A 27,144-nucleotide genomic window follows, 5' to 3' on the forward strand; every position below is an offset into this window, starting at 1 on the left:
AATCGCAAGTGCCCCAGATCCGGCGCCCGACTCGAGTCACTCCTGGCTGGCCGCCATTGTGAAGAGCGATGCTCCGCGCACCACACGGACAAGGGCACCGCCACAGGGTGAAGGGCGCCTCGTTGGATGCCGCCCTGCCTGCCTTCGGTCACCAATACCCTCCGGTAAGGATTAGTTGAGTTTTCAGGCGTCGAGAGTCAGGATGACATACTAGATCACGAGCGGGGCCAGCGGAGCTCGCGGACAGCGCAGCTACCCGGCCATGTTGTTGGCCATGCCCCTCGCCTTACACCCATTCTTGGACGGGTTCAAGTGTTTCCTTAGTGTTGATGCCAGTCTTTCTAATTTAGGTGCTGTGTTAAGTCAATGGGTAGCAGGCAAGGAACACACCGTCGCCTTTGCCTCCAGAGTACTTCAGTCTGCTGAAACTAGGTACAGCACCATTGAACGTGAGGCCCTAGCTTGTGTTTTGGCCATTTACAATTTGAAAACATACATTTGGGGTCGCGAATTCGAGATCTACACAGACCACAAGCCACTCATGCACATGCTCTCTAGTAGCACTTCCAATAATGCCTCCGCCATACTAGTTCGCCTACTCTTAAAACTCAATGAGTTCCATTTTGTCATAAAAATGGTGGTAACAATTTCAGGGCAGACAGTTTGTCAAGGATGTCCTTAAATGAAACACATGAAATTGATGATGATGTTGAGTGTGTAGTCGCAGTTGTCGATGCTATTGCTGAATGCTCTCCCATTTCTGAACATGAATAGAATCCACCTTATCTTAATGACGTCACACTTTCAAAGGTCAAGGTTATTATTGTAAACAAATGGCCAGAACGTAGAATTTTATCACATGTATTAAGAGCTTTTGCCAATTTATCTGATGAACTTTCCTTAGTCAATGAGATGATTTTATGCCATGACTTGTTTGTTCCATCTGAATCCTGGCGCAATTCAATCATCCATTCAGCACATCAAGGTCACTTGGGTGTTATCAAGACAGGCCAATGCATTAAACAGTTCTATTAGTGGCCCTCTATAGATGCACAAGTCAGAAAAATGTTTGTCAATTGTACAGAATGCTGACTATCAGACAAACTCTGGAAAACCCTTTCCACCCCACTTCATCCCGTTCCTCTTCCCGAGAGCCCATGGGATAAAGTGGGATTAGACTTTTCAGGTCCCTATGATATGTTACCAAGTGTAAATAATTATTTGATTTTACTAGTTGACTACTACCCTAAGTGGCTTTACTATGGCTTCTGTAATAGCGCATAAACAGAAAATGCCATTGATTTTTTTTAAACCATATTTGATGTTGAAGGTTTTCCAAAAATCATTGTGACTGACAACGGAACTCATTTTGTCTCACAAAAAATGTGTTCCTTCCTCGAAATGCATGATATTTCTCACATCAAGGTTGTATTGTATTCACCTTCCTCCAATGGTTTGGTAGAAGAGGCAATCGAATCATAAAGGAAGAAATACAAACTGCAACCTCCACCAGACAAGACCCTTTGGCTTTTATACACAACAAGGTGTGGGCATACAACACTACCCCACACTCTGCTACGGCCTTGCACCTTTCACTCTTCTCAGGAAAAGAAGAGTACTCTCGCATTTCAATCCTAGCTGGTTGCTTAAGAAAAATAAGCAAAATTCCAATTACACCCTTGATGCCACTTTGCTGCAAGAACAGGAAAAGGCTAAACAATTTTCTATGAAAGCACGATTTGACACTGGTAAACATTCCGTTGACCAACCTTTGTAAAAGGAGGACTGGGTCCTCATTAAGAACCATAGAAAAGTGGCCAAAGGCATTTCCAAATTCTCTCCACCAACCTTAGTAGCACAAGTGAGCAAGGGTTCCGCTTTTCTTGACAACAAGGGATGGTGGAACAAGAGGGCTCTTGTTGAAGTATCTTCTTCTCAGGCTGATGTTTTAAGTAAGCACTCTGCCACAGAAAATGATCTTTGCGATTGGTTTGACTTACCTCATGTAAAAGAGTCTAGCTCCAGCTCTATTCCCGCACCAATTACCACATATGCAACTCAATCACAAGCCATTGATCATAACGTGTCATCTGAAACATGCCTTAAAATGTCCACACGCCTTAAACAAATTTCGTGTAGGTTACGAGATTTTGCTTTGGAATAACAACCTTATTGTGCATATTCAATTTATTTATGCAACCTAACAGTTGCACCACACCAGCGCTTGTATGTAACGTTTTTTAATTTCTTTTCTCTTTCTTCTTAAGGGGGAAGATGTTGTAAGTGCAATGTAATGTTTTATGCAATGTATTGGTTTCCTCACGAGTTGCGTGCACCCACGAGACTCGTGATTGCAATGTTTATCTTTGTATTCTGCCCGCATTCTCGAGCGTGGCCGCTCCGTTGCTGGGAACCTTTCCAATGCCACTGTTGGTGTTGCATTCTCTGCGGCTGGACCGTTCCGGTGGTAGGTGCATCTTATACCTGAATAAATCCTGGAAATCTTGCCCGTGTCGTTACTTAACACACGGTTTCTGCCTCTGGTATTTACAATCTAACAAGCAGTCGAGAAGGGTCCCTTATTGCAATGCAATAGGTCTGGCATGTGGGAGAGTTTAAGCTATTAGTATTATTGTAAATGACAATGCCTTTTATTTATGTTTTTAAAACCCAAAACATAAATAAAAGCAACTCGCGTGAATGCGAGACCTATTGCGTTGCAAATGCTTGTTCCACATACATTAACTTGCTCTAGTAATAACACCTAACTCCTGTCAATTTAATTCTTAATTACCACTGAATCAACGCCTCCTGCTATTTAGACAGCGCTATATAAATGCAAATGGGATACAATACAGTTTACAACAAATAGTAGAGGTTAGTTTAATTTGCCTTTCTAAGAGGGATAACGATTAAATGATATCATTGTTTGACTTTATAATCATCCCGGAATCTCCCACAACGCCTCGTCAGGGTTAGTGAGTGCATATACGGTAACGTACATGTAACTATTTTGCTAGTGTTTTTCTAGTCTTTCTTCTGTTTCTACAAAGTTGAACTTTTGTGACGCCGGAAGTGAATTGTGGCGTCTTTGGGTTTGTGGCTGAACCTGGGGTGTACAAGATACGCTCAAGATGGCGCTGTCCAGTACTGCTGGAGGGAAAAATGAAAATTCGAATGGACAGTTGACGTCTCCCGTGGTGACCCCGCAGAAAATTCGCGAGCTCATCAGCGAGGGGATCGCGTTCGAACAGTCAGGCTTTGCAGAGAGGTGAATGCACTGGGTTCTATGCAGGAGGAAGGGAACAGTTCTTAGAAGGGTTATGTTACAGTATAAATGTTATGCTTAAACAAGTTCAACAGCGTGGAGGCATTATGGAAAGCAGGTTTCAGCCTGCAGATCGATCTAAAAATTGAGCCTGAGACTGGCTAGCACTACGAAATGGCTGCGAGGCAGTACAATAAATTGTGTTAGTGAGGAAGAAACTTGAAATTGGGATGATGGTTTTGGGAAGCAGGTAGCTGTCTAGTGACTCGGCATCACCAGCCATTACTTTGTTTTTAAACATTTGCACGCTGCTTTGCGGGTTTTAGCCAAGCTGTTAAACTGCTGTTGGTTTAAAATCCAGGGGTGGCTAGTGGTGGCGTCCAATGACATCGAACCACCGAGTAGCCAGGGAAAATAGTTGTATCAAGTAATACCTTTAGTAAGGGGTGGTGTGACACAGTTCTGCCAAGTATCAGGCGTTAGTCTAAAGGATTTCAGTGTGGTGATCCGCATCACCGCACTGAATGCATTAGTCACGCATTATTGCGCTGCTCAGCTGTCAATGCAGAGCGCTACTATAATGCACCATATCATGATTAGTGTGAGAAGCAGTGGCGCTGTGCGCGCTGCTCCCTGCAGGCTAAGGGGCTCGCAGCTCTGCGAGCACTGCTGTGCACTTTTCTTTATTGGAGTAATTATTTTGTGAGATTACTAATATCTGCAAACAAACCTCTCCGTCCTTTCTTCTTAAACACTAATTCTCAATTTTTGCACTGACATGGCCACTCTGTATGCGCTCCGATCGCCTATGTTCTGCTAATTCCTTCACATTACAGCATGCAACTTTAAACCTTAACCTTCATAAGTTATGTGACCTCTGCTTTTGCCTGTAACGTAGAAAGGCATATCACAGCTCTTTCCTGCTCCATTTTAATGTTCTGATTCAGACAAATTTTAACTTAAATTGGAATGTGCGTCTTGGGACAACTGTTTTTTCTGTTAATGTCCTCAAAACCAAATATCATGGTTTGCTGACCCAGCTGGTGTCATGGTTCTATGAGTGAGGTGCACTGCAGAGCATTGTTAAACATTCATTGATGGTGATCTAATCATGATAAATCGAGTAACAGACTAGTCTACATCTATGAATGCAGTTAGAAAGTGAAGACGGACTGGTGCTCTCCACTGAGATGCAATTAAGAGATCAAATCATTTTCTCTTAGTTAGAAGATATGCTGCAAGAATATCAAATATGAAATATGTAACCTATAAAAAACCTATGTGTCATAATGGCATTTTTAATGATTTTGAGCCATTTCAAGCCACATGCATATAAAAACAAATAAAATCTAAAACGAAAATAATGAGACTACTTTATATTTGCACAGTATGTTACATCCTATACTCAGGTTGAGTAACCAACGTTATGTCAATGATAACTAATAAGGATATGCATGTGTTTTGAAGTATTGGGATGTGGGGACGGGGGGCCCTTCAGAATTTCATATCTCAGAGGCACGCCAAGACATTGGGTGGATTGGGGATGGTGTTAATCTCAAAGGTATGATGCAATGTGTCACAAGAGACCAGAGTCTAAGCAGCATTTAAAAAAATATACAGTCCATAAGAAAGGATTGACTTAAAAAGGGAGTTGGAGATCAGAAATTTAGATCAACCATGAAGGTTTAGTACAAGATTCAAAAGACATAATACAAGGTATAATAAATGTAGATGCAGTATCAGAAAATGCGAAGCCTCAAATGTGCAGCAAAATCAGCAAGAAATCAGACATCAAAACTAGAAGAGTGTCTCACTCACAGCTTTAGAGGTTTATATGCAGTTTGCTTCCATAGGAAAATGTACAGAAATTGGAATTTCAGCATGGTATGATCATTTCACCAGTAAATTGCAATATTACATTATAAAATGTCACACAGCCGTATCACCTAAGCAGTAACCCACTACATGTATATTGATTTACTACTTCTGACCTAATGTCATCTGGAGATGCCAGAACAAACTAGTTATATAAACAACAGAACACTATTGTGAATGAATGCAGTTCAGTGTACGAGCGGAAGGCCTTGAAACTATGTTGCAATTTCGGCTTCAATAAGCAAGCCCTTTGAGAACAGTGTCATGCAGAAATAAATAAACCACATCTTTGTTTTCGTGTCGGAGTGAAATATACACACAGACTGAACACCATGATTCGGCATCCATTTTAAACATGATGGCATCAGGGCCTAACTGAGACCTAGTTAGCCTAAGCCAGAAAAACGGACTTCTACACATCATAGAAAATGTGTTTGAATTATAATAGCTTTACGTCAGTATGCACATACTTTCCCATGAGGCACAGGGTCAAGACTGATTTGCATGTAGCTGGGTCTGAACTGAGGTGGCGAAGTGAGCTAAAGAATGATGATGGATTCAACCCAGATCTGTGACTGGGGGTAAGTGTCTGAAAAGTTTCAGCACTCCGTCCATCATCTCCTTGCATTTGCTTTGTTTGCCCTTAGTTGGCAGGGTATGCCCAGACGTGGGTCCCTTGCTCACTCTGCCACTGGATTCCAGGTAGCCTGGCTGATGAAGGGTGTTGCACAGAAATCGGTTCCAGGATGCTTGTTTCGGGTTCAGGGAAGACCTGGCTTTGCAGTTCGGGCTGGACTGTTCCCATGTGGCACAGGGTCAAGACTGATTTGCATGTAGCTGGGTCTGAACTGAGGTGGCGAAGTGAGCTAAAGAATGATGATGGATTCAACCCAGATCTGTGACTGGTGGTGAATGTCTGAAAAGTTTCAGCACTCCGTCCATCATCTCCTTGTGTTTGCTTAGTATGCACATATATGTCACATGTAGAGTGGCTGATCTTAATGCACATCTTCAGTAAAATCACAAAAGCTTTAACTGGGAATGTTGTAGTAAGATAGCTTATTAAATTCCTGCAGAGAATTACACATAACATAATAGTTAGAGGGTTGAATCTAATCGGGTGGCTCGGAATTCCATCTTTTAGAGACCGATTATTAAATACCACAAAGGCGAGTAACCATTATTTGCTGTGCTGTTAAAAAATGAAAAAAGAGCAAAATCTGCTGTTTGTTTTCACATTAATTTATGTGTACACACTTACATTAAATACTCTGATCACTAACATATAAACTATACATAGGGAAGAGATGTGGTGCAGCGGCCAGGGCGGCTGACTCCAGAACACAGGGGCTCATGGTTCGATCGCCGGCGGCAGGTTCGCCCATCACCATGTGACTATGGGCAATAACTCACTTAATCTTCCCTACGGCCCTCAGCGCCTTGATACCCTCGGGTAATTGTTTGCGCTTTAAAAATACTGGATTTCATTTCTGGATACCCACCTCTGTAGTGGTTTAGGGATTTTCTAGCTAACAAGAATTGTTTGTGTCTCAGCTCTTACAACTTGTATGAGTTACAAACATTTAACAAAAATCATCTTGTGTTGTTGCTTACAGACGTGACATCAGATAGCCAAATTCTCTTTCAACACCAAAGAGTTTGACAAGTGGTGACCCCACTTCAATCCCTTTTTAGGTCTCGCCTAGCTATTGCGTTTACGCAATTGCTATGCAAGACTCTAGTAAGGGGCATTTAAAAGTGCTCCCAAAAGTGGATTGCAAGGCGAGCACGCGCACAATCACGTGCATCGTGCCGCCATGCAATCCGTTTGGCATCGTACTTCAAAGGGTCCGCTCCCCCGCCTGGAATACGCTCCCCCGCCAAGCACGTGCGCCACGCTCCGCCGGGCTTCTTTTGTTCATTGTTTTCACGATAGCGTGCACACCGTGCTAAATATTTAAAGTGGTGGCCGAGCTTTTGTTTTGAACTTTACAAAGATTGATTTAATGCTGTTTAACAGCGCGGCATACAGCGCTTTTACTTTCATTGTATCGGACACGCTCTGCGCGGCATACAGCGCTTTTACTTTAATTGTATCAGACGCGCTCTGTGCCCTTTGATACTGCTGTGTTCCCAGACTCACATGACACCCCCTGACTCCACCCCCACTACTCCGAAGCAGCGGTGCCACCGGTCTGATATTCTTCACCTTTAATACAGGAAGACGACTGCAACCCACAGGCGGGTGTTTACCTATAAACAGCGGTAGAACGCAATTATCGGCCAGCTTTCAAAATAGGCACTTTTGTAAGGTCCAATCAATCAGTGTTTTTGTGACCGTGAGTGCCCTCAGTATATCACGCCTCTGAAAGCACGATGACGTGTTCAAGCACTTCTATACATGAAAACTAGATATCCGCACCGCATGACGTCTGAGATGAGTTGTTGCCTAGGAGGCAGGGAGTGCATGCGCTCTGCACAGAATCTCCTCTGCGCTGTTTACAAATCTTTGAAACACTTGGCATAAACCTTTACAGTGCTTAGTATGATTTGTTCAAAATGAAGTCCCGTTTGTTGTTGCAGTACTACCAGGATATGAGTAAAGGATTCGAAGACCTGTTCCCTTCACTTCTTTTTGGCTCTTCGTCCACCATCTTTAAAGTGTCCGTTATTGGCCTCCTGTGTTGACAGTGAGCACAGCGTGAAAGAAAATGCAGCAGAATTACAGCATAATTAACTGACCTTTTGTAGAGCTGTCTGACCAGATGTGAAATCTAATTAACTTATTTAAGTGGCGAGAAAATTAAACTTCACCTCCACGTTTCTAGAGTTGTAGTGTTATTTTTTAATTTAAAAATTTCATTTTTCTGATTGCGCTGCATTGTTTACTTGCCAAGCAGATATAACTGTCCATTTGTTCTTCTGACTTCATGGTCAGAGACCTATTGCATTGCAAATGCTTGTTTTCCATGTAATGAATAAACATGCACAGAATCCCCAGGGAGAAAATAACAAACCCAACTGTACCTCAAACTAACACATTTAGTTTCTAAAGTCTTTTAAGGCTGCAGCATTAGTGACGACAAGAAATGCATTTGGTGCCTCTGTGCCTATTTGAGAAGTAGTAAGAATAAGACTGAACCCGTGACCCTACTGGAACCTATGTTTTGAGATTGTTGTGCATATAAGGAAGTTTTGCCTGCCTCCGGAAGAGACATTGCTTTGGTTTACTTAGTTTTTCTTCCGGAGTTCACACATTTAATATGACACTAGACTTCTTGGAAAGTATTTTTGTAACATCTCTGACATAGACAGTTAGTATTTTATTGTAACATTTATACAGCACTTACTTACTCCTATGTGGGGCACTGAGGCGCTTGCCTACACCATGTAGGTGTGTAGTTGGAAGTGTGTTGTCTTTATTTTTGATTCTGTGTGGGAAGTATTTCTGTGTCATGTGTAAAGACAACTGGAGGCAGTGATTGTGTAATGGGATTCGGTGCATTACAGTGTGATGGATGAAGAAGTGTGAGAGACGTGCGCAGTTTATGGTTTTTGGTAAGCTGGTAGCTTTGAGCAGCTCTACAGGTATCTCTAGAGGGTATTTGTAATGTTCGTAGTCCACTGAACTGGTTACTGCACTGGATTGTGTATTATGAGATATTCTGTTTAAAGTTAATGGTCCTGAGAAGCCATAGGTTGAAGGGAGAAATGGCGGCTAGATATGCAGGGATGGACTTTAATTATGTCCTATATCTGATTGCCATTGTGAGATTTTAAGAAGTCATAGTATGCAGCTAGTTGGCACCTTGAGTGGGGGGCTAAACTAAAATCCTCCATTGTCCAGCGGCATGTGGCAGATCAATTCAGTTATTCAATGCATTTTCAGTTGATGTGTGGTTTATTTTCTTTGGACTGGTACAGTATTGGGTGATGGCCAAGCTCCTTAGCTGTTTTGTCTTGTGTGAATGTAAGAGTGTCAATCAGTACAAGGTAATTATATAATGCAATAAACTGTATGAACTGCAGTTGATTGTCCAACTTCTGAGCCTTATAATATTACTATTAGGGTGGGTTGTGTATGGAATTTGTATTGCAATTGCATTTATATAGCACTTACTTCCCAGTCAAGGTGTTGTAGTGCTTTACACCAGGCAGCACGCTGCTATGGAACCCAGGGTTGTATTTATTTATTTATTTTGTTTGTTTATTGTTGGTTACTGGAATTAATTTTGTGATCTTGAGAAAACCACACCATGGTTTACTCCATATATTATGTGGTAGGTTCCATTAATAGGAGTTAGATGTGATCTTTAGCAGGGATGTGAGTAGGTAAACCCATGCATCGGTTGGCATTTTAATAGATGAGCTACCGAAGGTTATGTATTGTTATAATGCAGGGTATGAATTTTAACGCAGAGGTTGTGGTATATGAAATGAGGTGTGGGTAATTTGCACAGATACAATAATGGGCTTTAAGGTAAAGATTACTTGTAATTCCTGACCACTCAAGGAATGAGAAGAGAGAAGTTCTCCATCATCCCCTTCCAACCCACTCTCAGTAATCAGTCCCTGCCCAAGTGACCATCATCTCTCATCTCCAGCCTCACTTGGGCACTATCTTAGGGTCAGGCGTTTAAATATGTAGTTTGCCAAGCCCAGCAGATTACTTCTGCCCACACTAAGACAGAAAAAAAGAGAAAACAAAAATGATCTGCTGCTTATCTGGTAGGCAGGGCTCTACTTCTAGACCTCGCCCCGTTAGCTGAAACCGGTCACGAGGCTGCTAGGTACTGTGTGCAGGGTGCCTCTCTCTCAGGTCATCATAAAGCCCACACTCCTCTGCGAGGCTGCAATCAGGACTGAGGCGTCAGTGCAACTCCTGATCCCCCTGCACAGAAGGAATGGCCAGTCCGATGCCTTCTATCGTACAGGGTCCACGGGGCCACTGCCGCACGCGAGTGCCCCTACCTTTGCCAGAATCCGCTCCAGGGCTCATGGTGCGGCCGACATTTTCCCCGGGCTGGCCACACCACTCCAGCTTCCCTTGATCCTCGGACTACAGTGAATGTCCTTGCTGTGTTCCGCTCAACCCCGCTCTACATTTTGAATCGTTTCAGTGGTAGGCGCATGCGGAAAGGCTCCCATCTGCAGGGTGACTAGCAGAGTCTAAGCAGAACGCATCCACATGGCCATACTTGCTGGCCACGCCTCTCTATTTCTTTTACTCTTTGTCCATCTCCTTAACGCATGTGTTCTCTGTAAAGACTTTCTAACTGTAACTACTCAAATGAGAGCACTTTTTGAAATCCAGAAGGTATGTCCTCTTCATCGATCCTCCATATTCCTGCTACTCATAATTCTAACCTAAAGACCTAGCTCTTACATAGTTAACCATGAGTTTTGCTTTCTCTTCCTCTGACAGTGGGATTTCTAGTTACTTGTTCAGGCCTCCAAAAATCATAACAATATTACTAGACCTGAAGGTTTAGTAATTTGAATAATCTACTTGACCGAACTGTAATGTACTTGAACCATAAACTGGTTTCATTATGTCCTCCTAAGCAAATATATTATTTTGCAGAGACACCTTTTTTTCATCATCTCTTGAGAGCACTTTCCAAAATGTGAGTTCAGCATTCATGCTGTACAAAAAAAGCTATTTGGTTTGATTCAATAGACTAAACCTTTTCTCCATGCATAATAAGAACCTAGCTCACATATAGGTTACACATGACCCCGGGCTTGCCTCTTAGTTCTCTAATAGCATTGCAACCGGGGCACTGGCATGAATGTTTCTCAGTTAATCTTTAAAAACACACTTTTTATAAATATATTATTAAAGCATAAAATGGTAGTGAACTGTCATTTACAGACAGCACATTTTTAAGTGAAATTGCCGAAAACGTTCCCACTAACATGTACTTTTACTTATGCAACTATATAGTGTATAAACAATAATCTGAGGAAATTGGGTTTCAGCACATCATTTGCACATCACCAAATAAAGTGTTCTGATTTATTTTAATCCAATAAAATATATATTTTCATCACACAGAATTACAGAACAATTTTCATAACTACTGAAATTATTTTGAAATGCTTGTACAGTTCCCTTTTTAGCTATTTAAATGTGTTAGAATAAAACATGACGTCCTACAGCCTTTCATTTAACACTTTTTGTACAGCACGTTTGTCAGACAGTAAGTTTATCAAATCCTCGAACTTTGCAGTCAGAGAAAGAAAAGTAATTGTAGATGTAAACTGACTTTTGACCTCTGTCTCTGAACACAGAATAAATGTGACAAGATAAAATCAAGATATAAAGGTGTCTTTAATGCACCTTCACTTTGTGAGTGAACAGAACATATGTTTGTCAGCTCGTCAGAAGGGTGAGTAGGCCATAAATATAGCCTACTGTAGTACTCCGTACATGTTTTAAAAAACAAAAAGATATATCCTTATAAATATTTGTCCCTACCCATTACCATTTTAATAAAGTGGTAATCGGTAGGGGAAAAATATCTTACCTATATTTAAGGGCAGAAAACAGCCAAATTGTACCTAAAAATACATGGCTGCCTTTAACTTTTGTAAATTGTCGTTTGCCGATCAGATAATGACTTTTCATCGCTATGTACCGCAGTACTTCTGTGAAATCCAGCAAAACCTTGCGAAAGTACACAGATCAGTAATTTAAAATTCCTTATCACTTAAAAAAAAATAATTCCCCTACTTACCTGCAGTACCCAAAAGGATCATCTGCACACCGTAAAATGTAATCCTGCCAATTTCATCGAAATGTAACCGGGTGTTTGGCTACTGTTCTTGAGTACAACGTCTATGGAAAAATGCTTTGATGCCCAAACGCATCTTTGCTCTCCTTTGACGAGTTGCCATGAAACTTTCCATATTTTGCCAATGTAGAAAAAGGAATGGATCTGGAATGATTTGTGGGGATTCGGCAAACGGATGCAAAGTTATTGATGGTAAAAAATCTGAGAAATTCCTATCCCTGGTAACCCTAACTATAACTACAGAGCAAAGTTGCTACCACCTCTCTGTTTATATACACACACACGCCAACGTTATGGCCGCCGTTTAATGCCTTCCGATCCAAAATCCTGAGAAACAGCAACTGACAACCCTTCCTTTTTCAGTCTTAAACTCACATGAGTGGTTGCAACGTGATCAGGCATTTCGTGATACTTCTACTTTTTGTGCTTCTGTTCACCATCCATTGTGTAATCAAAGAAAAACTTTGTTAAATGGTGTAGCAGAAATCATGGCATACCCATGGAAGGCTCTGTGTTAAACACTTGCAAACCTCAATGCACATTCATGGATCTTCTTCAAATTAATCTTTGTACATGTTGCAATTTGTTTATTTGAGCCAGGGTGCACTGTGTTTGAATTGACTGCCTTGTTGGCTAAAGCTCAGCTGGCTGCAGGGGAGTATTTCTTAAAGAGGCTGTAGGCAGCAGTTGTTTCAGGGTGAAATCGGCTGAAGACTATGGCTTTGTCGCTGGCACTCCATACTAAAGATTGGCTGGCCCCCAGGGTTTGACCTCTAGGGACACCAAAGGTTACTCTGGAGAGTACCTTTTAAGCTCTTACTACACATAGACTATTTGTTTTTTTTCTTCTTCTCGTTTTGAGAGCAGTATTGAAAAAAAGGATCTGCTAAAAATAAATCTAGTGTTGTAGTGAGGATTTTCTCTTACAGATAGTCTGTGGTATTATAACTACCTTTGAGATCCTCAACGAGGAGTATATGGTCTTCCCTGGACGAATACTTTGCTTCTCATAAGCCGCCATGAACTCTTTATTTTGAACGATAATTCCTATGTGGGCTTTGCATTTATGAAAATTGTGCTTGCCGGATACTTACTGTATTATGCTATGTTAAGTATGGGGCTCGGGGCGCTGGACAGTCTCTTCTCTCTTTTCTCTTCCCTTTCTGGTTTTCCTTTCCTCTTTCCTTTACTCATTCTATCTTTCCATCCTTTCTTGAGCTGGTGACTAAGAGGTCATTTCATTGTCAGGATGAACATCTATTGCCAGTAAATGCTTTACGATCAGTCGAAATACCATGTCATGTACATTGTGGTACTCTACCATGTTACCAGCTCCTGTTATGATTCTACAGAAAATTAATAAAGATAATTTGAAATGAAAAAAAATAACTACCTTTGAGATCAATCCAGCCATCCAGAAGAGAAATTGAGAATGATGTTTATGTTGTATGCCCACAACGATCTGTTTGTATTAAGTATTTTGATTAATTATTCATGTTTCTGTTTTCCACTTCCAAAATACATCTCGTTTTAAAAGTATTCTTGCTGGAAATACAACAAAAAGTGCAATGAGCTGTGGATTCAGCATAGGAGATACCACTTTGTTTCTGTTTCACTTTGAATTTTAGGAAGGAAGCTTGTGACCAGTCTGAAGCATCCAATCGATCCTGTCAAGTCGATGCACTTTCCTGTGAGACATCCAGCAAGGAAGCGTTCTTCAGCCGATTAGAAAGCTTCACCATATCCTTTTTCTTTTTTAAACAATTTTTATTGAAAGAAATGTACACCTTTAGCAATACAGGCTTCATCCTCATAACACATTTCGTTATCAAATCTATCATCGTACAACACTCATTAACCGTATTTTGTCCTTGCGACTACCATGTTCACACATCCTACTGGCTGTCCCATCTTCTCTCCCGTACTCTTGTCGTGACCTCCCCTACACCATATCCTTTTCTATCTAGAGCTTTCGGAATTTGGAGTAATACACTTGCTCAACTTATCTATCTAATAACCCACCACTTATAAGTTCTCCACTCCACTGGTGATTTCTGTGTAGTGTGTCTGCTTTGTACCAAATATTCCCAACTTTTGCATCTGCACACATTAGTAGTTCTGGAGTAGCTACTGGTTTTGTTTCCTCACCATCCACTGTCACTGTAGTTCTGTCCTACTCTGGTCATGTGTCTGTACTTGATCCAGCACTGAAGAGGTGTCTACCTATCCTCCGCATACTTCATGTTCTTTTAATCTATGGTGAGATGGTTGTGTTCTATGCTGTGTACTGTCTTGTCTTTGGCGATGGAGGAATAGTAATAGGAATGATAACAGTGTAGATCGCATCTTCTCATATCAGTTCAAATGATGATGAACTAATGTATGAAGAGCCTTCTCCTTGACTCTTGCACTCCCTGAAGTGGGCTGGAAAGCCTCATGAGCTGTCACCCTTGGCATGCGCCCAGTATGGTTGGACCAATGTTGAAAGTGACATGCTGAAGTGCTCCAGCTGCCAGGCCTTACTTTGCATGACCCTGCATCCAACATTCGATTTCAGCAACTGTATGTATAAATATGATTACTTGTTTTCACATTGTGCTTGGTGTCATTGCTTCTGGATTCGTAGCATGCTAAATAGCTGGCATTAATATTATCCAGCTCAAGGGTGATCGTTTATTTATTTATAATCCAAATGATCAGTGGGCCTATTTGAAATCAGATTGGTAGCTTTCAAGTTGGGAAGATTTCCTTAAGAGGGCATTTCACTAAATTTGATTGGAAGAATCTGTTGCTTGGTCATTTGTATCTATTCCTTGATAGATGTTATGTTCTAGCAGCTCATGCCAGAAATGGTGCCTTCCAACTTAAGCACACCGCTTGTGTACAGTTGCAGTAGGATTTATCTCTGCCTTCCTAACTCTTGGCCACTCCACTAAGACCTGGTGCAAGTGAGGTGGGCACAGACTCCCAGAGTGACGATCAGTTTGTGTCACTTAGGGCGTGAGTGCTATTAAATTACATAAAGTTGTCTGGGCTACAGGAATTGGCCATGGTAAGTCTGTTGCGTCTTCACTGGCCATGGCGTTTGGCAGCCTCTGTTACGGAATTTTGGAGCCCTAGGAGAAATGGCATTTTGTAGCATTAACCCACTTGTAACAGTGGTACATTATTTTATGCTTGCTGGTGAATTTTGGCATCTCTTACTTATAGCACCCTAGACAGTTATCTTACATTTCTCGGGAGCAGAAGACATTAAATTTAATAAACATTTCACTAACTGTCACCCAATCGGGGGGCCTGGTACCAGTATGAAAAGCTGGGTAAATCAAGTAACTTATTGAGTTTATTCTAATTGGGAGCAAAGAAGTCGGGTATTGAAATCATTATGAACTTGCAGGTAGTCAAATGAGAGCTTCAGCAAGACAGGAGTAGCATTCCTGACTCAAAGTCCCGGATAATAGAAGAAACATCCTCCAGATCAATGCAGAGATTGCAAAGTATACATTTTACTAATAACATGAAATAATATTTTAATTAGATTTGAAACAATGCTTTCTCACAATAAACCAAATTGTCACATACTTGACTATGATGGCCCTAAGACATAAGGTTCAGAAGACCCATCTGAAGAGTTACCATAGTCTAGATGAGAAAACATTGTTGCTTTACTAGTGCTTTTTAGGCGTAGAGGTAAAAACAGCCCCAAAACCCAAAGCACAGGAAAACAAAAGCATCCAACTTGAAAGGCCAAAGAGCTATATTTTGAACAGAGGCAGTCAGGGCAGGTCTTAGATTACATTGTTTTAAAAAATAAAACTGAAAACCAATGGTATAGAGGTTCCTGGGCCTAACTCTACCCACTTTGGGCATTTTCAAGATAGCAAAAGTCTTCGGCCGCACTAGACTTGGGATCTGAGGGCTGGGGATGTGTGTAGGGAGTGTACTATGGTAGTACTAGTGTACTCTGACACTTAATACCAAAATCCAGATTGAAGCAGCAACGGTTCTCCTAATAAATGTGAAGAGAGAAGTCTGATAGAACAAAAAGTAGAGTTTACATCAACCAGACAGTGGATACTGAAAATTAATTTTTGACATCTGCTTCCCTCATTTGAAGTACACCCGAAATGTTATATGTACACCTAGACTTTGACATACGAATGTTTGAAAGACGCCCACTGTGATTATAACCTGGATGGCCGGAGGAGACAAAGGAAGGGCTCTTCCTAGGTGTTAGCTGACAGTTGCCTATGTGAGGCAGGCCTCTTTGAAGTGCCTCCCAAGTGTTCTATGAAAAAACTCCATCAGACCTGCCAAACAGGATTTAATTTCAAGCAGCATTTGACACTTGAATGTCAAAAAGGAAGCTCACAGCCTGGCCTTCTATATCCTGTCAGGCGTAGAGTGGTCATCTCTGCCCATTCAGGTCTACCTGTTGTTTCCTCCTGGGAGGCATTTCACACCCATCAAGGGGGCTATTCAAATGCTAATTATTGGCTGGCAGAAGTGGGAGAACAACATTCTTGTTAGCCTCCAGGAACCTCATGCAGGGAAAAGGTAAGTTTTGAAAAGTTATTTTTCTGTAAAATGTATTTAGTAAAAGTCTGAATTCATCTTTTGAATTGGATTTAGTTGTTTAATTATTTTTATAGCTAGTCCCATTCACGAGATGCGGTATTAGTGTTTATTGTTGCATCACCATAATTTCCTATGGAACAGCCAGCCTTGCTACCGTGAACATAGCTTTTTGCGCCTTTTCACAGCAAGGACATGTCTAACATTAAACTTTTCCATGTCCTACTTTTAAATTCCATGCACCCTACCTTAAAGGAAATAAGGCCTACTTAGGAGTGAGTTATAAATAATAAAAGAAAGGTTTAGGGATGTCAGAAGGGGTTATTTTGACAGGTCGAATTTGAAGTTTAAAACTGCTCAGCCAAAGAGCAAAGAGTAGGCCTGCGGTCATGTTTACACTGTCACTGTAGTGGACGGCTCAGTGGGTGCTGCAGTCCACTTGTGACATTGAACTTACACACCCTTGGTACAATTTCTACTACATACTAGAGACTTATAGGTAACTTAAATATGTCAATTAGGAGTTTCTCGATACTAACCTCTGGTTAGTAGGCGTAAAGTGCACAGAGTTCTACAGCCAGCAAAAATATTACATCCAACAAAGAAGAAAAATCTGGGCGGATGACCATGCAGAAAAAGCAGATTCCCTACTAGAAATAAAGCTCAACAGAAGAGAAGTATGTACATTGGTATGTAGCTCCAGAGGCAGTTATCCACAACGGAAAATAGTTTCATAGCCAAATTAGGAGAATGAAGAGCCTGATTGTGATCATCATAAACTGGAGATTATCTAGAGCAGCTTCTTATGTCTGTATTTGCAGCTTACATGTTGTTTGACTTCATGTAAGTATTGATGCCTGTGAGTGTTTCAGCTATCGCAAGTACAGATTTGGTATCGACTGATTCTTGTGCAACTAAGGGAACCACAGAGTATTTTACAGATTCACTGTTGAGAGGCAAAATTGACAAATGTCTCAAAGTAAGCTAACTCTCAATTGGTTCGCTATACAATTACATTTTTTTCTACCAAAACTAACTTGGACTTAAATCAGTTTCGACAAGAGGAATAGTGGAGCAAAGAGAGTACTATAATTTGGAAGCAAAAATGACTGTTGCTTTATGACCTGATTGCACCATTATTATGCTTCTAAACAATACCAAGATTTTCAAGGTTGTCTAGGACATTAAATGTTTCAGAAAACCCGACAATATATCCTAGTAATGAAAGTGCAAGAGTTTTTGTGCTGTAAATACGTATTGAGATGCGTTTTTCAAAAGCAACAAAAGACTAAGACGGCAAACTTAAAAAAAAAAAAATTAAAATCGAAGTGAAGACAGAGAAACGGAAGTCAAAATACACTCCAGTCTTATATAAAAAAAAATGGATGGAAAAACAGCTGGAGGAGATTGTGAACAATAAAAGATACAACCCCTTTCCTCATGTGACAAGCATCATTTAAAATCAACACTCTCACCTCATGCCTTAGGTCCCCTACCACCAAAATAGTTAAAGCAATATCTGAACCCAAGTAATCTCTGATCTAGGATATGAGGATGGTTAGCATGTCAACTGCATGCTGGCAGTAGATCATGAATATTCAGAATATGTTTGAGCATGCAAATGGCAATAATGAATACGGTTGAGATCCCACTAAGAATATGCACATTCTCAGAATCAGGATTATTAACCAAGTTAAGAAAACATAATCAGCCTGAAAATTGCCACACGGGATGAGGGCATTCAAATGACTTTGAGGCTGGAGCACAAATTAATCAAATGGACCCCTGCCGTCCAGCCCTCCTTCATTGCCCAGTACTTACTTTCTTTGTGAGATTTATTTTACTGATTCACACAGGTAATAGTCACTGGGCTCCCATCATCCCATTATGTTTTCTATGGGGCAATGTCTTAAACAAGCAACTTAATGAGCATCTTTTGCCCAGTACATAGTCATTAGAGAGGACTCTGTCTGCTGTACTGCCATGACACCTGCATCCTGAACATTAGCACTGCCCCTCCCTAGAGTATGTAAACATAAAAACATGAGGGTGCTGTGGATGACCACTGACCTAGAGGTTACCAACCCTATATCTTTCTTAGTACCAAATCTATTTCTTAAATTTCCCTTACATACTGTGTAGCTTCCCTTGATGGGACATGTTGTTGGGTGCAGATATTTAAATTTAAAAAGGGTGGATAGAATGGGTTGGAGTCACATGGTGTAGATGTAACTTTAGACATCTTTCTAAACATCCCTTGTTCGGCAGTAAACATTCTGATAACTATTGCATATGAGCATCTGTTGGGCTTCACACATGCTAATCCAATTGTCTACATGTTTTTAGATACAGAGAAGTGTACAGAGCTTCAGACTGCTTTGCGGACGTCACATGAGCGGTTTTGTTTCTGGCCTGACAGCCCTTGCCCAGGTATGTCTGCCTCAGATTGATCATACATCTCTTCCAGGCTTGGTTACTGGGCATGTTTCTTTCTCACCCCTGTTCGTTAGATGACTGCCATGGTGCAAGCTAAAATTGTAGAGTTTGGATATAGTGCCAAAGCGGTTGTAGGAAATGTGCCTTTCTTTGCGGGGTCACTCCTGATATTCTCCATTTACATTGACTTTACTGGTATTATAGCTCTGTGCATTGTGACATCCCCATACAGTGCAGTGTCACAGTGCTCAGTCCCAGTTGATTAACAAAGTTATACAAGTGGCATGGACGTTAAAGTAATATATTTACTATTGTGTGTACTTGCATCACCCACAGATATGACAAAAGCGCGTGGCTCCAGAGAGCACCATTCTGCTTTGATTTAACTATAATTGGATGCTACTGTGTTGACTCATGGCAAACAAAAGTACTGTGCTATGTAGCAAAACCTACATTTACATATTTGCTATACATATTTGCTAAGTCTGCTATAAAGTGTGCTTTCCAAGACCACATCATTAGGAGATTAATGTATAAAAGTGGGCCATGCTAGGTATGAAGCAAAAGTATGTTGCCACTGTGGACAGTTGTAGAAATGTGTTTGTCGCTGTGTAGTTAATGCTACATTTTCCATGAGTAGGACAGGTTTTTGAGCAGAAGCCTAATTTCTGATTGATACGCCTATCTGCAGATTCCTCACATTTAAAAATTCCAGGAACAGGACTGTATCAGGTAAACTTCTGTAATATCTCTCTGATGCTGGTAGGTGGCTTCTCCATTTCGACGTCGGGCGTACTGTTATTATGATGTCATTTGGGCTATATAGCAACAGAACCTGCGCACTAACATTAGTTCTATTTTTTCTACAAAGTTCAGTGTGTTCTAGAGCTTCACTGTCCATCCTGTCAGTGATGTTTCTGTTTCCAAACTGTTTTCTTTTCTGGTGCAGTTGGAATAGTGTTTACGCCAAAAAGCTCAAGCTTTCAACCTTGTCGCCAATGTGATGGTCACTTGTCCCTCACGGACCTGCACGACAACTCTCCCCAGTGCCTCAGCTCAAAGCATGACTCATTGTTGTGCGACCTCCGTTGATAAATTCAACCCAAGCCCATAATGGAACGTCGAGCCAAACTTTTTATGGCTCAATCTGAAAAAAGTAGTCTGAGTCGTCAATCATCCAGGTCACGGTCGAAGTCACGAGCAAGGTTGAAGTCCCCGTCTAAGTCATCTTCCTCACCCAAATCCGAGTACAAGTAAAACACTTCTGGCTCAATCGACCCCAGGGCTGAGTTGGTGGCGATATCCCCTGCATTGTCTTTGGTAATTCCAGATACAGAGCAGTCTCCTCCACCTCAAACTCCACCACCTTCCCTGCCACAGCCAGCATTAGTACTCCTTTACCTGAAGTATCCAGTGCCAGGAGTGGATCAGTCTGGTTTCATACAAGCCATGATGGATATGGGACTGGTTGATGGACCTTTTGGTCTTAAGCATCACTGCCTTTAGCGTCTTGTAGGTCCTTTCTGATCCAGCCCCAATTCTTTCCTATCTAACACACAGCTCAAGCCGACGTCGCTTCAGATATCAGACCCACATAGACTGTTGCCAGGACTACTCTGGTGCTGACCTCTGCCCGATAATCAATTCCAGCTGATTCTCCAGTGCAGGAACACTCAGTTCTGGTGCCGTCAACTAAATCATCGTCTGTGCCGACACCAAAACACTTCAATCTACATTTTAGATTCTATTAGGGGCCAAAAGACCCTTGCCCTGACCAGGTCCATCATGTCCTTCTGAAGAACAGTCCTGGCAGTCCTTTCACACTGCTATGGACTCAGATGATCGATGATGATGACCCATCTTCCAATACCCTGGCCCTTTAGGAGACAAGTAGTCTGGATAACTCCCCAGACATTGATGTGGATCCTTCTCCAGGTTATGCTCTGCCTGAAGTGGCTTCTTTTCATTCTATGTTAAAGTTGCAGAGCTTCTTGAGCTGCTATTGCCTACTGTGCTTCTTGAGCTTCCATTGCCTACTGTGCTCCTTGAGCTTCCATTGCCTACTGTGCTCCTTGAGCTTCCATTGCCTACTGTGCTTCTTGAGCTGCTATTGCGTACTGTGCTGCAGCACCCCAACATCCTCATGGACGTTTTACTGATGACTTTCTGCTAGTGAACGGTTGCTTCTCTTTAATGAAGCATTGATAGAGCCCATCAAAGAGCCCTAGTCAAAGCAGTCATCATCTCCGGCAGTCCATTCCTCGCTGATACAGGCCAGCCCCTGGGGATCCGTCCTTCCTTTCTTTACATCCATCCCCAGAGAGTTTAGTTGTTCAAAACTCTTCCACCTCCAAACGTACAATGGAGCCTTCCCTACACACCCTCCAGATGGGGAGTCCAAAACTCTGGAGGCCTTGAGGAAGAAGTCTTTTTCTTCAGGAAGACTTGCCCTCCGATCCATAAACATGGCTTATCTCCTTAATCAATTCATGCATGCCCTTTGGGATATGGTAGCTTTACTAGCGCCGAACCTTCCTGACCACCTAAATATTGTACCTCATGGAGTTTGTAAAAGATGGTCATTGTACATCCAGGCACATTATAAAGGCTTTCCTGGACACTGTCTATTTTGTGGCCAGTGCCATGGGCTTGTCTGTCACAAGACGACACACCAGGCCTCAATACACTGGGTTCTCTGCTGACTTTCAAAACAAGCTCATGGATTGCAATGGAGAACATCTATTTAGCCCAAAACCAAATGCAACCCTGGAACAATTTAAAGAAGGCAGGGCACAGCTTATGTTTGTGAATTAATGGAAAATGAAAACTGGAAACCACATTGGAGCAAGCTAAACCAATTTTAAGGAAAGACTATTTTAAGAAATGCAAACTATTTGGAAATTAAAGGAAACATTTCAAGGAAAAATCAAAAATTGCATGAAACTTGCGTAGAGTTTAGGACTACTGTGGGGTTTTTGGGTTCACGGATGGGTAATGTTTAGGGTGAGGAGGGGTTTTTAGGGGTCAAGAATTTTTGCCATGTGGGCACAAAGTGTTTTTTAGGGTTAACAGATGAGTGGTGTTTTAGGTGTGTGAGTTTTTAGGTGTCAGGAATGGGTGAAGTGTAAGGGTGTTGAGGGGTTTTGGGGTTCATGGATAGGTGGAGTTGAGTGCTGGTGAAGGTTTTTAAGGTCCAATTATGGGTTGATAATGGGGTGGTGAAGAGCTTTTAGGGTTCAGAATGGGGTGGAGTTTCTGGTGGTGATGGGTTTTTAGGGATGGGTGATGTTTCAGTGTGCTGATGTGCTAGGCATAGAAAGGAGTTTTTTAGGGTTCAGGAATGAGGGGAGGTAGGGGTAGTGAGTAATTGTATGGTTCAGGGATGGTAGATTTTTGAGGTAGAAGGGACTTTTAGGCTTCATGGTTGAGTTGTAGTTTAGGTGTGACGGGTTCAGGCCTAGAAGAATCATTAAAAAAAGTTACTAGACCCGCAGGTCGTGTAACTTGAATAATCTACTCGACCTAATTGTAATGTAAATGACCCGTAAACTGGTCTGAAATTGTGTGATCATTGGCAAATATTTTAGTTTACAGAGTCTTTTTCTTTATTCTCACATGATTACACCTTCAGATATGTGAGTTAAGTATTTCCGCTGTACAAAACAAAACTCTTGTTTGATTGAATAGACTAAATGTTTGCTCCATGTGTAATCAGAATCTGGCCCCCACACAGGGTACACTTGATCACTGACTTGCCTCATAGTTTACTTATAGCATTGCCAACAGTTCATGTTTAAACACTCACTTTCATTAACTAGATTACTGAAGCATGATGAGGTAGCGCACTGTCATTTACAGACGGTTCCAATAAATGGTCAAACCCCTTCCCACTGCTTTGCAGATTTATCATTTGCACCTCACCAAGTAAAGTGTTCTGATTTGTTTTTCATCCTATTAAAATATTTTTTTCATCACACAAAAGTGGGCTTTCACAACTACTGAAATTTATTTTGAAATATTTGTATAATTGACTTATTAACTATTTGAGTGTGTGTTAGGAAAACCTGATACCCTACAGCCTTTCATTTCATACTTTGTACAGAGGGTCAGACAGTTCACTTTACAAAATCCTGGAACTCCGCAGTCAGAGAAGGAAAAGTAATTGTAAACTGACTTCTGACCTCTTTCTCTTGACACAGAGCAAATGTGACAAGATATATAACCATATTTAAAGGCATATTTATTGCTCCTTCACTTTCTGACTGAACAGAACACCTGTTCTTAGTCACCTCCCCAGAATGGACGAGTATATCCTAAATATAGCTCGACCTGATAAAATCTGACTTTCCATAGTGAGTGGGCGAGTAGATTTTTCAAGGCCCAGAGTTTTAGGGGGCATGGATTTATGCTATTTAGGTGTTGTGAGGGGTCAACTATGGCTGGTGCTTACTGGCGGTGATGGGTCAGCAAATTAAAAGCATCAGAAGTAATTGTTTGACAATGTAAAATATATAAATAAAAAGTAATGTCCCCTGAAGTAAAGCACTGAAATAATTTTCCCCAACAAAGCTGTTTCTGAAAGTAAAATCAGCAACCATTGCATTTACACTTAAAAATTAGCGTTCAAAAGCCAATTTTGACCAAAAAGACATTATATTAATTGATTTATAGAAAAAGGGTAAATGCCATTGATTATGAAAATTTCCATTAAATTGTTTAGATTAAATGTTTTCTCAATAATGGTATTCCATGAGATTGTTTTTCTCTGAAATCACATACAACTGGGTGCAGCAGGTCACTAGTCTTTCAAAAATTGGCTGGTTCTTTTCAAGTCTTTTGGAAACCCACACCCCTTTCCCAGAGGCTCTTAGAAGCCGCATCAAGCCCAAGTGCAAGGCCAGCAGCAGCAGAACTCTTTCGTTCACCACTAAAGAAGGAATGCAGAGAAGCTTCCACCTACCTCTCTCTTCGTCTTCTCCAGCACCACCAGAGGTGCAGTAATAGTTTGCTTGTGAAGTAAAACGCCATGCTGAGGAAGAAAAGTAATAGATTATGGAGAAGTGGTAAACCCTACCCTTTCTCCAGCATCCTCCCTGATGCCCTCCTTGGCAACATCAGCGGATCCTGCAGTAGGAAATGTCGGTCCTGTTGCAGAAAAGGGCAGTGGAGGTAGTGCCAGAGCAGGAAGTTTGGCAGGGGTGCTACTCTCAATACTTCCTGGTGTCCCAGAAAGGCAGCAGTCTTCGTCTGTCCCGCTACCTGAATTGGTTTCTATGAAAAGACAAGTTCAGTGTGCTATCTCTGAGTCAGGTTTTACCACTGACTGACTGGTGCCTGGAGGGTGTCAATAGACCTACAGGCACGTTCTTTCATTTTCTAATGTTGCTGACCCACAGGAAGTACTTGTGCTTTGTGGTGGGTTCTACCCATTACGGGTTTACAGTACCTTTGGATTGACCACAGCACCTCGGGTCCTTCACAAGGGCATTGGTGGTAGCCCATTTTAGATGAGAGCGGGATCACCTCATTCTCATACCGAGACAGCTGGCTCATCAAGGCCAGTTCACCTGAGCTGGTGCCCCATAATCTCCTCTTGACAACTTCATTGATGTTTGGCTTGAGGTTTTTGATCAGTCGATCCAGAGCTCACCTAGAGGTTTTCCAAAGACTCTTGTTCATTGTACTAGACTGGATACCATCAAGCTTCAAGCCTTCCCTTCTTCACAAAGGACCCGCAGCATTCAACACATGGTTCCAATATTTCAAGGGGGAGAGCTTGTACCGGTCCTGAAGCTCCAACTACTACTCGCTCTGTTGGCTTCTTACATTCTACTGGTCATATGCCAACTGGCACACGAGGGCTCTTCAGTGGTGACTTCTCAGGCAGTGCTTCTAACATCAGAAGCTTGACGGAATCCATTGTTATCTCCAGGAATGCTACGGCAGAGTTGATCTGGCAGGGAAAAGAGGACAGCCTGATTAAAGAATGACTCTTCCCTGCCCCCCTACAGAAGTGACAGATGCTTTCACTTTCAGGTTGGGTGGGCAGGAGGACCTGGTGATCAGAAGTCTCTGGTTTCCAGAAGAGCAGAAATTTTACATCTATCTGCTGGAATCGAGGGCTATCGGGTTGGTGGTCAAGGCTTTCCTCCTTCCATTCGAGGTCCATTGGTCCAGATCTTGACTGTCCGCATGACTGCAATGTGGTTCCTGAACTAACAGGGAGGTTTGGGGGTCTCGGATTCTCTGTCAAGAAGCCCTGATGCTCTGGACCTGGGTTTATCAACACTGTTGGACTGATGGCTCTGTCAATATTATCTCACCGACCTCTAGTGATGCCGTCACCTGGAGGTAGTCCAGGATCATTTTGTCCTTTGCAGCATACTTCCAGTGGATCTATTTGACCCTCAGAATAACAATTGCCTAAAATTCTGTGTCCTCTAGTATCTATAGTGGTGTGCAGCGGGGGACACGTTTCAGTTGATGTGGAAGTTTCCGCTTGACTGTGTTTCCTCACATATATTTGATTTTCTCAAGTTCTGAGGAAGTTTTGCCATGATCAGGCCCAAGTAATTCCTCATTGCCCCTGGCTGGCCCTTCTTCCTCAGTTACTCAGAGTGAATCTGTTCTGTCAATGGAAGGGCATATCCTGCACCCTAATCTTCAAATTCTACACCTTCATGCGCGGAGATTGAGTAGGGCAATCTGAGCACCTTTCAACTTCTACCTGAGGTGTTAGACACGGATCTTTACACATATCATCCCACTACCAAAGCGGTTTATTGAGGGAGCTGGAACAAATGTACTTCTTTGTGCGCTGACTTGGGGGTTGATCCTCTCAAAGCAACCCTATCCAATGTAGTACAGTTTCCACTGCCCTTTGCTTAACATGTCTGTGAAGTAGCTACAGTTAAGGGATACCTCTCTGCCTTGTTGGTGTTCCTTTTTACCATATCCACCCATCCTGTTCAAATCGCTGGTGGTTGTGAAATCTCTGGAAGGTTTGACAAGCATGTGTTCACCAGTATCATTCATGATGCCCCAATGGGGTCTCAACCTGGTTTAGCATTTCTTATGGGAACTCTGTTTCAGCCCCAGCACAGTTGTCAGTTAAGATTTCTAATCCTTAAAACAGTTTTCTTGGTTGCCATTTCTTCAGCTCATCGTGTTAGGGAGCCTCAAGTGCTTTCTGTTCACCCCTTAGAATTGTGCTTCTTGCCAGACATGTTGGTGAGTGAACTAAAAATAATAACACAAATGGTCCTTATTGGGGAAGTGTAGCCCTTCTCTTCCATGGCAATAGTCTCTTAACAAACCCTTCTTACAAGTAAAGTTTGTTTATGCATTTAATGTATTTATTTTCATTTCAAATAAATTGTTTCAAAAATGAAGACCACCTTTCGGTTAAATCAAATACCAGGCCATGGTGCTCCTATTTGGTGATGCGCAGTGAAAAGTGATACAATGAATAAATAGTGCGCTGGTGCTATATACAATTTATTCATGCGACTGACGGGAATAATGCAATGCTATTTACGAGCTTCGTATTGCGAGTGCCGCAATCCAGAATAAAATTAAAAAACAGTCCACATTTGAAAATTGTCTACGCTTCGACCTGCAATGGCAAATAAATCAGAAAAGGGTCATCATCAGAACAGAAGATTAAAGGGGACACCTAAAGAGAAGAATCATGCGCAAGTATCCTTGATGCTGCATTTCAAGAAAGGTGTATTGTGAAAATGAGTGATTTTCTTTTGACATACCAGAGGAATTGTGGCAATAGTCCTACAATCCTAGGGAGTATGTAACTAGATGTCTACCTCATCCGGCTTTTTCTAAAAGATAACAAGCTGTAGGGAGAGAAGATGTGTGGTTATGATCTTTTACATTGTCACTGAATAGTAGAAAAACAGAAGAATTATTCTGAACCTCACTTACCAAAAGGGTAAGGGTCTGTCTGAAAAAGGTAAAGGATTAGAAGTGCGTTGAGTTCACAACGCGTTAGACTATTGATGTATCGGCTGTAATAATTAAAAAGAGAACAAAACAAACATGAATAACCCTTAGGTTAGAAGGGTCAACACTGTAGGGAAAAAGGCAAAGTGCAGACCTCTCATAAAAATTAAATATACCTACAGAAGATAAGAAATTAGCATTTTTACATGCATGAAATCGTACGAGTATCCTCATATG

The 27,144-nt window shown here is 41.6% G+C and overlaps 1 protein-coding gene across 1 annotated transcript in view; it reads left to right on the forward strand.

Annotated features, from left to right (window-relative positions):
- The first annotated feature begins 3,068 nt into the window (after positions 1-3,068).
- ZC3HC1 (zinc finger C3HC-type containing 1) overlaps positions 3,069-27,144 on the forward strand; it is a 96,020-nt gene continuing 71,944 nt past the window's right edge. The window contains exons 1-4 of the mRNA XM_085653628.1: positions 3,069-3,271; positions 13,569-13,680; positions 14,352-14,502; positions 18,862-18,945. Coding sequence (XP_085509754.1) covers positions 3,135-3,271; positions 13,569-13,680; positions 14,352-14,502; positions 18,862-18,945 — 484 coding nt within the window. The 5' untranslated portion in view covers positions 3,069-3,134. The remainder of the gene's footprint in view (positions 3,272-13,568; positions 13,681-14,351; positions 14,503-18,861; positions 18,946-27,144) is intronic.

This window comes from Triturus cristatus, chromosome 4_1 (genome assembly GCF_964204655.1).
Source record: "Triturus cristatus chromosome 4_1, aTriCri1.1, whole genome shotgun sequence".
Lineage (NCBI taxonomy): Eukaryota > Metazoa > Chordata > Amphibia > Caudata > Salamandridae > Triturus > Triturus cristatus.